The 10,708-nt window shown below is 42.8% G+C and overlaps 2 protein-coding genes across 2 annotated transcripts; both read left to right on the top strand.

Moving 5' to 3' along the window:
* Positions 1-2,103: 2,103 nt before the first annotated feature.
* LOC107374124 (trypsin-3) lies at positions 2,104-3,441 on the top strand. The gene is made up of 5 exons (XM_015942278.3): positions 2,104-2,249; positions 2,331-2,481; positions 2,612-2,874; positions 2,958-3,094; positions 3,175-3,441. The coding sequence occupies exons 1-5, from the start codon at positions 2,210-2,212 to the stop codon at positions 3,322-3,324; spliced, it is 741 nt and encodes a 246-aa protein (XP_015797764.2). The 5' UTR covers positions 2,104-2,209; the 3' UTR covers positions 3,325-3,441.
* Positions 3,442-7,811: 4,370 nt separating this feature from the next.
* On the top strand, positions 7,812-10,262 carry has1 (hyaluronan synthase 1). The gene is made up of 4 exons (XM_054741328.2): positions 7,812-8,685; positions 8,757-8,982; positions 9,079-9,211; positions 9,314-10,262. The coding sequence occupies exons 1-4, from the start codon at positions 7,975-7,977 to the stop codon at positions 9,987-9,989; spliced, it is 1,746 nt and encodes a 581-aa protein (XP_054597303.2). The 5' UTR covers positions 7,812-7,974; the 3' UTR covers positions 9,990-10,262.
* The last annotated feature ends 446 nt before the right edge of the window (positions 10,263-10,708 follow it).

The following is a 10,708-nucleotide window of genomic DNA, read 5'->3' as shown; positions in this document are numbered from 1 at the left end:
CACATGAGATTGTTTCTGATCCTATCACACGTGTTTTGTAGTTTTTTTGAGATTTTATTATGGGTGTTGCTGAGAATTTAGTTAACAACCAACGTGACAAAATTCCTTCAGCAATAAGCAATTTTCAGTGTTTCATGTTACTGCGTACTTGTGTCTCCTTATTTAGAACATCCAGGCACTTCTAACCCCACATCGGTTTTATTAAACTTTAGATGAATCAGATTAGCTGATTGCTGCCTTTCTGGTAGGAGGAAAATTGGCCAGGAGATACAATGGCTCGGTTCTCTTAGCTGTTGTGTATCATTACACAGACCAGCACAAACAGAGGACTTTGCTAAGAAGTCGGCGTACAACAACTGTTTTGATAGAGAGTGATGTCACCTTTGAGTGCCAAAAAAGGTGTTCGTGGACATTAATAACATTAAATGTTTATTTTGTGTGAAAGTGCGGTGTATTTTAATCCATTCAGGCCACCGGGGATCATCTTTGTTATGGAAATGTGGAGTTCAATGATCAGAAGAAGCACTTTTTATGATGCTCAGTGAGACAACAAAGCTTTATGAATCATGTCATTTGGGGGAATGCTGCTGCATTTTTTGGGTTTTGGGAGTTTAGCATCAACCCAACAGGACCCAAAATGCAGGAGGCACAGGATGCAGGCAAAGAGAACTGATTCATATGAATAATGGCAGGTTGGATGAGATGATGAGAGAACAAGATGAGGATCTGACACAGACCAGCACCAACAGAGGGGTTAAATACACGAGGATAAACAGGTGGATGAGGTAACGAGAGGCAACACCAACAAGGGAGACGAGACACCAGAGACACAGGAGGCTACAGGAGCAGATCCCGACAGACGAATCCTTTTCAGAATCAGAATCAGAATCAGAAAAGGTTTATTGCCATTGTCAGTGAACAAACAATTCACAAACTAGTAACTTGCTTCGGTACTAATGTGCTACATATAACATGAATAATAAGATTAAAATGGAATAAAATAGAAGAAAATAGAATAATAATAAAAAAACTAGAATAAAACTTTCAGCGATAAAAATGGCAGGTAATGTTAACATGGCCGATAACGTGACTTTGTGTCGAGTGCAGAAGACGAGCATGGTTGTGTGTTTATAAGCTGTTCACAAGTCTAACGGCAGATGGAAAGAAGCTGTTCTTATGGCGAGAGGTTCTGGTCCGGATGGACCGTAACCTCCTGCCTGAGGGAAGCGGCTCAAAAAGTCTGTGACCCGGGTGAGAAGAGTCAGCTGCTATCCGATCTGCATGCCCCCGAATTCTGGAGACGTACAGGTCCTGGAGAGATGGAAGGCTGCAGCCAATCACCTTCTCAGCAGAGCGCACAATGCGCTGCAGTCTATGTTTGTCCCTCACCGTGGCTCCGGCGTACCACACAGCGATGGAGGAGGTGAGGATGGACTCAATGATGGCCGTGTAAAACTGCACCATCATCTGGGCCGGCAGCTTGGCCTTTTTCAACTGCCGCAGAAGTACATCCTCTGCTGGGCCTTTTTGATCAGGGAGCTGATGGATGGCTCCCACCTAAGGTCATGTGTGATGGTGGTTCCGAGGAAGCGGAAGGAGTCCACAGTGGTGACGGGGGTGTCCGTCAGGACGAGGGGGAGAGATGGGGCTGTGACTTTCCTGAAGTCCACAATCATCTCCACTGTCTTCTGAGCATTGAGCTCCAGGTTGTTGCTGCTGCACCTTTTAAATTATTAAACCATTTTAAGGAATTTTAAATGTTGGAGTAAAGAAAGCTGACAAAAAGTATTATTAATTGAACCCTTTTGAAACCCCAAATTAGTGAAAACTTGTTTTAAAGCAGCTGATGTTCTTTTCATTTTGTTGATTTTTCAAGGCTTTTTGACCCCCCCCCCCCAAAAAAAAAAGATTAATCATGAACAGTAACCACCTCAGTAAGATACAAGTGACCACACACGCTCTCATTGGGAAAATAAGAAAATATTTTGCTATTTCAACTTTTTACCGTGTATTTTTTTCACCTACACACATAAGCCTCGTAGTTCTGTCCCGTGTTCTGTATTGTGTACTTAAAGTGCAGGAGCACTCGGGAAATGCAGCACATGTTAGGTGTTTGAGGTGATAAAAACTTGAAGGGAAAAGGGCGATAAGAGGACTGAAACACCTCATGTTAAGAGAAACAGCTCATTGGTTTGGAGGCGACTGAAGCATGAAGCTTTTTCTGCTGCTGATCTCTTTAGGAGGGGCAGGTAGGACGCAAATTATTGTGAGGCCATCCAAGATGTCAAGAATGTGAATATTATGGTTTTTATTTGTGCTAAATCCTGCAGCTGCTCAGGATGATGACAGGATAGTTGGAGGGTATGAGTGTCCCAAAAACTCTGTGCCGTACCAGGTGTCGCTCTTCGCTGGTTACAACTACTGTGGTGGGATTCTCCTGTCTGATGAGTGGGTGCTCTCAGCGGCACACTGCAAGTCAAAGTAAGAGACATGGTTACACGTCTTCTGCTTTCATGCTCGAAACACAAAGTTTTAAATTCCATCATTTTGCAGACATCAAAGCTGGTTATTTAACTAGCTTTTCCATGAGGGTTTGACTCCTATTTTCCAGGTCGGATGTTGAAGTTCGACTGGGAGAGCACGACATCTGGGAACCAGAAAACACGGAGCAGCACATCATGTCTGCAGAGTTCATCCACCACCCTGACTACAATCCCCGCACGCAGGACAGCGACATCATGCTGATCAGACTGAGCAGAACCGCCACTCTGAACAGCTTTGTTCGTCCCGTCGCTCTTCCATCCAAGTGTGCCAGTGCGGGGAGCAGGTGTCTGGTCTCTGGATGGGGGAATATTCGCCCCAGCGATGATGCCTGTGAGTTAGACTCTTCTCTATAAAACAATCTAAGCTGTGATTTGATCATTGCTAAAGAGAAAGGTTTTGTCGTGGCTTTGCAGCGAGATACCCAGACAAGCTGCAGTGTCTGGACATCCCTGTGTTGAGTGATGACACCTGCTTTAATTCTTATCCGTTCCAAATCACTGACAACATGATCTGTGCCGGATTTCTCGAAGGAGGGAAGGACTCGTGTCAGGTAACCTCATGTTCATCATGAAATATTTTGTCTCTTGTCCCAGAATGCATGAACACCCCTCTAATCTGCTCTGACCTCAGGGTGACTCGGGGGGGCCTCTGGTGTGTGATGGAGAGCTTCAGGGGGTGGTCTCCTGGGGTAAAGGCTGTGCTCTGAAGAACAAGCCTGGAGTGTACACAAAAGTTTGTAATTATGTCTCCTGGATCAAAACAACTATGGCGTCTGGCTGAGCATAAAGATGTTGGAGAATACCAGAAACCCGAATGAACAAACTAATAAAGAAAACAAAAGGATGTGAGTTTTCTTTTCACATTTTAATGATTAAAATTGATGAACAAGTAAATGAATATTTCCACGTCTGACAGTAAAGTTTGTTAGCAGTACCTGGGGTTCAACCAGGGTCAGCCTGAATCCATGTGGGGCCACCACCTGCAGGGAGAAGATGAGGTCGGGGGTTAATGCAAACCAGTTTGTTGGTCATTGCTGAGCATTGTATTGACTTTTGGTTCACTGAATGTCCTTCCTGTCCCATCTGAAATAAAAAAGACATTGTTGCTTCCTGATGAAAACAAAATGATTTGAGACAAAAGTTTAATTATTAATTTTAATTTATTTAGAATAAAATTCAAAACAAAATGCATGAACATCTTTGTACCTCAACACAGGTTATCTGCCCATCTATGCATCTTCAGAAATACGTACCATGCATAAAGTGTACAGAAAATTAAAGTATAACTTATAGCATTCCTCCTTGCTTCCTTAATTCAAGTAAAACAGTTTAATAATGAAACAGAGTAGACATGATACGAACAGACATGACTAACATCAAAATCACAAACAGAACGACACAATCCTCCGCCAGAGTCAGTGGAGTCCTCCGATGTTCGAAACGGCGTCTGCACAATCCCCACTTTTGTATAAAGCAACCAAAGACTGGAATAATTTAGTAAATGGTAAAATGGTAAATGGCCTGCACTTGATAAATAGCATCCAACAACCCCCCAAGGCGCTTCACAACACAACTAGTCATTCACCAAAGCACACACACATTCACACACTTGAGGTGATGAGCTGCCGCTGCCCTGGGGCTCACTGAGGCTGCCGAGCACTGGCGCCACCGGTTCCTCCGACCAACACCCGCCAAGGTGGGTTAAGTGTCTTGCCCAAAGACACAACAGCTGCAACAGTCAGGGATCGAACCTACAACCCTTTGGTTAAAGGGCAGACACTGAACTCCTCTGCCACCATCTTGAATTAAAAGTGCCATAAACTACTAGAGGATTAAAACACTGGTGGAACGGACAAACCTGCCAGCTCAGACGTGGAACCTAGATGTAAGAGGATGAATGAGGAGTGGAAGAGAGTTGTTGTGTGAATGCTTTTATTGTTGTTTTGCTTGTTTATTGTATACTTTTGTTGTTTACAGATGGGAGCTAGCTGCCTGGCTATAATCTGGTACAGCACATCTCTGTGTCATGATGGTTCATAATGTTTCTGTACACCGTCCCTCAGACTCAAACTCACATTTCTTGTCTACAGAACGAAATAACAGTGAAGGTAATGATTTGGACTCAATCTGGACCATGAATAAATACAAGATTTCAGATCCAAGCTGCTGAAATCAGTTTAGTCCATGGCGTAGCTGGGATCAGGGTGGAGCCGCTGATCTTCCAGGTGGAGAAGAGTGAGTTTGGGTTTCCAATGCCTCCTGGTTTCCTCCTTCTGGAGGTTTTTTGGGCATGCCCTTCCTGCAGAACTTGCAGGAGAGATTACAAACCATCTCTAGCCTGGGAACACTTAGGATGCCCCAGGAGGAGATGGAAAGTGTTGCCGGTGAGAAGGATCTGCAAGATCCACAGTCCAACATTTGAAAAGTTATCGATGAATAGATTTGATACAAATGTGCAAAAACTGCAGTCAGTCAGTAAACTACAACAAAGTTTCACTGTGATGCTTGTTTTTTGGTGTCATTTTCTCTGGAGTGGAGGTGGAGGTTGGGAGATGTTCATTGGTGCTCTCATCGTCCTTTTAGCAGGTGTGGCCAGAATTCAGACTAAACACATCTTTGTCTCTCTCCTGACAAACTTGTGATTTTCAAACGTTGCAAAGCAATATGCCGTCCTGCAGCTTTAAAACAGGAATAGAGGGAAAGCAGATAAGCATTTCCCTTTTAAGGCAAACTAAAATAACTTTAGTTTGTGCCATAAATGAAGGAACCGGCCTTGCTGATCCAACAGATGTGTTGCTGAACACTAAAATAATCGTTTAAATTTAACCCCTGCAAATCACAGCAAAAGGCTATATTTGTGTGTTTTGTGAGTGCTAAAAAAATAAAGTACAAATGTGTTGCTCCTTACATCTCTCCACTAAACAAGCCTCTAAGACAAGTGTGCTTTAAGTATAAGAGTTTGAAAAGCCACATCTGCATAATTTGTAGCCACAAGCCTGGCCGTAAATCTACATGCAAATGTTTAGGAGTGTAATATAGTGTGCTACAGATCTGGGTGCCTCTGATGCGGTCGCAGCTTTCGCAGCAACAAGCTCAATTTCAGAGCAGCTTGACAATGAATGAGCAGGAAAGTCCCATGTTTACGTAACTGCTCTGTTACAGTTAAACGACAGAATGACTTCATTAAAATAATGCAAAAAAAAAGTGGACTGCTTCAGCTTAACACACATCAGGTGTTCTTTTGGTTAAAGGACTTCAGCATACACCAAAAAGTGATTTCAGACAATTTGGTTGACTGGGTGTGGCACAGAGCGCACGAGTGAGTCACCAGGGACACTCGCACATGCACATGAGCCTGTTGAAGTTTATGAGAAGAAAAAAAAGAATCTCTCATTTCTAAAGAATGAGACTTTCAGCAATGATGATTGTGGCAAAACATGATTTTTTCTTTAGAATTCCACCAAACGAATAAATTAAATGTTTACGAGCTCCTTAGACATTATAGCAGCAAACTGTGAAGGTTAGCCGGGCTAACTGACTGAAAACTCCAGGCAGCTTGGCTGTGATCGATTCAGAAAAATATAAAAAATAAAAGGCAAAATGTTCAAAGGAAAACAGCTGAGTGGATGTTGGAGACGCTTCAGCAGAATAAAATCCACTAGATCTGGTGACAACACAAAATAACATTTCCTGTAGCCACCATGTGCACGTACAGCCTCAGTGTGTGTGTGTGTGTGTGTGTGTGTGTGTGTGTGTGTGTGTGTGTGTGTGTGTGTGTGTGTGTGTGTGTGTGCCTGTGTGACATCAGCTTCCTGCTGCCTATTTGCGTCCAGCATGGAGTGTGTTGATGTCTCTTGCCAGCCTCAGTGGCTAAGGGTGTGGACCCTCATGAGTGGTCAACAGATTTGTCTGCAGAGACATTGGAACTCTCCAGGGATGTAATCATGTTTGCGTCAGGACAGTGACAGCAGCAAAGCTACGAAGAAAGAGACATTTTCTTCTTTTTTTGGAAGATTTACAGCAGAAACCAGACATGATTTAGCTTTGTCACACCCACATTACGTTTTTTTTGTTCTTACATTTTATAGGAAAACATAACAGAAAAGAGATGAAAAACTCTAAAAGGTTGTGTAGTTTTTAAAACTGTCCAGAAGGGGGCGACATTTAGCTGGCGAATAGACCGACAACGACTTCTTTACCCAATCTTTTAGTTGAGTTGTAACTGCTTAACTGTTCTCTGTTTTGGGTGTGAGCGGTTTAAGTGACCTCCATCCACAGACATTATTATTATTATTATTATTATTATTATTATTATTATTATTATTACATTATCTATTTAATAATCTTCCACAGAATCATTTTAAGATTCACTTATTTATTTTTAGAAGAAATGCGCTCCAAAAGACATGAATAAATTACGCTGGTGCGGGGCATTTGAAAAATGAAAACAGTTCAGGATTATTTGAGATTATGGTTTTTAATATTACTCAAGTCTCATCAACTTTAAGTGGATTGTTTTAAAAGAAGAAATAAAAGCGAAGTTGTTGTTGATATTAGTAAAAATAGTATTCAAAGCCGCAAAAAGAAGTCAGAAAAACACAGAAATAAATAAAAGTTTAAACGAGTAAAGAAAAAAGTGCAAGAGGAAAATGAAATCTGTTAAAAACGCTAAAACAAGTAGTTTACGTCCTTTTATTACAGGGAGCAGATTTAATGTAAAGGTTTCCATGGATGAGACGGAAACAACAACAATCCTGCCGGTCGCTCGGACCACCGCCTTCTCCCTTCTCCTGACGCAGGGCTGAGTCAGATTTAATTCTTCACTTCCAGGTCTTAAAAAGCCGGCAGGAGCATGAGGCTCCATCCCTCCTTCAGCTTCCAGGTTCACAGCAACAGCAGCAGATTCTACTCAGGAAACCCGACATCAGGTAAGCTCCAGCAGCCACATTCATCCCCGTTTTATAACAATCAAAGACAATGTTTTCTATAATCAAACACATGTTGGTAAGATTTTAAAACACAATTAAATTACATATTTATTAAATAAAAACGGTTTAATAATTGTTTTCATTCACTAGTCTCAGCCTGAGCCGTTTTAGTTTTAATACTTGATTGAATTTTGATTATTTAAAGTCACAAGAACATAGTTTTTTACATTGTGATGATATGAAATAAACAGGAATTCTGTATAATTTCCTAATTTCATTTATTTTTGGTTTTTGCCACAAAAACTGTTATTTTAATTTAATTTAATGTGCTTCAGCGTACATCAATATTTTCTTAAGACAATTAAACAAATGCATGTGCAGTTCATGAATGTAAAAGAAGATGAATAATTTTATATTACAGATCATTTGGACACTGATCCTAAAGCGGACGTCTTTTCAAACTGCATAGATGCATCTTTATTTGCATGTCTTTAAATTAATCTATGATATATTTTTATTGTCAGGATATAATGAAGCTGAAGGCTTCACTGAAGAAGTTGGGCTCTGTTGTCCGTGCCATCCTCACCTTCCTCTTTGCTCTGCTGGTTCTGGGCATCATGGTGTGGGCCTATGTAGCAGGTTTCCAGATTGTGACATCCTTGTATGGAATCATCTCCTTTGGTTTTTACGGACTCCTTCTCACGCTGCACGTGCTTGTCCAGAGCCTCTTTGCCTTTATTGAACACCGCAGAATGAGAGCCCAAAAAGAACCTTGCAGCTACACGAAAACAGTCGGATTCACCATATCTGCCTTCCAAGAGGACCCCACCTACCTCAGAGAGTGCCTCAACTCAGTTAGGGCACTGAAGTACCCACGGGAGCTGCTGCGTGTCATTATGGTGATAGACGGGAACTCAGAGGATGACAGATACATGATGAACATGTTCAGGGAGGTGTTTGCAGACGAGGATCCTGGTCTCTATCTGTGGAGGAACAACTACCACACGTGGGATCCCACCCAAGCCCAGCAGGATGAAAATGTAGCAGCAAAAGTAGACGTTGATTGTGTATTTGAGGAGGATCCTCAGAGAAAGGAAGTGGAGCACCTGATCCAGACCAAAAAGTGTGTGTGCATTATGCAGAAGTGGGGAGGCAAGCGGGAGGTCATGTACACAGCGTTTAAAGCTCTTGGATCATCAGTTGACTACATACAGGTATCAGCTCAAATACTCAAAGCATCTTCTCTGAAACTCAAAAAAATACATTTGACCCTCGGTTCCATCAGGTGTGTGATTCAGACACAACGCTGGATCCCTTAGCCACGGTGGAGCTGTGTAAGGTGTTGGAGAGTGACCCGAGGTACGGTGCAGTGGGAGGAGACGTGATGATCCTCAACCTCAGAGACTCTTACATCAGCTTCATGAGCAGTCTGAGGTACTGGATGGCCTTCAACATCGAAAGGGCCTGCCAGTCCTTCTTCAACTGTGTTTCCTGCATTAGTGGTCCCTTGGGTAAGAAGATGTGTGTGATGTGAGTCAAATTAACACAATTGCACATTAAAAACCTTCACTAAACGTTTCTGTGCTCTTCTGAATCTCACCGTGAAGGTCTGTACAGGAACGACATCCTTCAGCAATTTCTGGAGTCTTGGTACAACCAGACGTTTCTGGGAACTCACTGCACGTTTGGGGATGACAGGCATCTCACCAACCGGATGCTGAGCATGGGCTACGCCACAAAGTAGGTACCATCCCATCGTCACCATCGTTATACAGTAGTTATCATTCAAGGAAACTACCAAAGAGATATCAAATAGCTTTATGGACCTTCTTTATGTTGTAGATACACGGCACGCTCCAAGTGCTACACAGAAACCCCTGCTCAGTTCCTCCGCTGGCTAAATCAGCAAACCCGTTGGACGAAGTCTTACTTCCGTGAGTGGCTCTACAATGCCATGTGGTGGCACAAGCATCACCTCTGGATGACGTACGAGTCCATCGTTTCTGGTGTTTTCCCTTTCTTTGTCACCGCCACCATCATCCAGCTGTTTTGGACCGGGACGCTGTGGGACATTCTCTGGATCCTCTGCTGCATTCAGCTCATCGGTCTGGTGAAAGCTGCCTACGCCTGCCTCCTGAGCCGAGACTGGATGATGGTGTTCATGTCGCTTTACTCGTCTCTATACATGACCAGCTTGTTGCCTGCAAAGTACTTTGCCATCCTTACGATGAATAAAAGTAGCTGGGGGACGTCAGGCAGGCGCAAGATTGTAGGTAACTACATCCCCCTCCTTCCGCTGTCAGTGTGGGCTGCTCTCTTATTGGGTGGGCTCGTTTACACCGTCTACAGGGAGACTCACGAGGACTGGTTAAGTCCAGCTAAACAACTGGAGACTAGGTTCCTTGTGTTTGGTTGCATGGCCTACATATGTTACTGGCTACTGATGATGTTCCTCTACTGGGTCTGTTTCAGAAGGATATGTCGGAAATACTCCCAAACTTACACAGTAAACGTTTAGATATGAACCATAGACCAAAGAAAGGGGCGGAGCTTCTTCTGTTATTCAAAAAGGAAAGCCATGATGTCCTGTTAAGCTGAAGATGCCATGTTGAAATTTTGAAACCACAGTCTGTACACTCAGGATGTGGAACTGAAAGCCCCACCTACTCACCAGCAGACAGTAATGTTAATAGGGAGCTATAAGATACACCCATCTGTTTCCGGACCACCGGTCCCTGGAGGAAGGAAAAAATGGATGCAAATTTATGGGGCTAAAAACGCTTTTTTCTAATTCCGCTTGTTATGACCCATGGATTTCACATATGATGTCTGTGAATTTGAAAGACGCATTTTGATGCCAAGAAAGTGCTTATTTTAGAACAAGGAGGGGCGTTGTTTTAGGTTTGGTGTGAAAAAACGTCCAGGACTACAAATGCGCTTCACCAAAGTGACGTCATCGAACTAAACAGATAAAAACAGAGGGAAAAATGGCTGTAAGTTCAGCAAACTTAAAATTCTTCCTTCAGGAGGAAAGAACCATCACAAATGTGACTGTGAGGTAAGTAGCTGCTACGCCAGAGGTGAAGAGATTCTGTGGAGACGTCATGCGACGCGCCGACAGCTGATCTCAAAGTATGTGACTGGTGTGCTCAAAACACTAATCATTACTTTTCATTTAAATTGAAGTAGAACATATGTGCGATCCAGCGCGTAAGGCTAAGCAGATTAGAAAATAGC

The sequence above is a fragment of the Nothobranchius furzeri genome, chromosome 5 (assembly GCF_043380555.1).
Source record: "Nothobranchius furzeri strain GRZ-AD chromosome 5, NfurGRZ-RIMD1, whole genome shotgun sequence".
Lineage (NCBI taxonomy): Eukaryota > Metazoa > Chordata > Actinopteri > Cyprinodontiformes > Nothobranchiidae > Nothobranchius > Nothobranchius furzeri.
The sequence above is the reverse complement of the archived record's forward strand: the minus strand, read 5'-3'. Positions and strand labels throughout refer to the sequence as shown.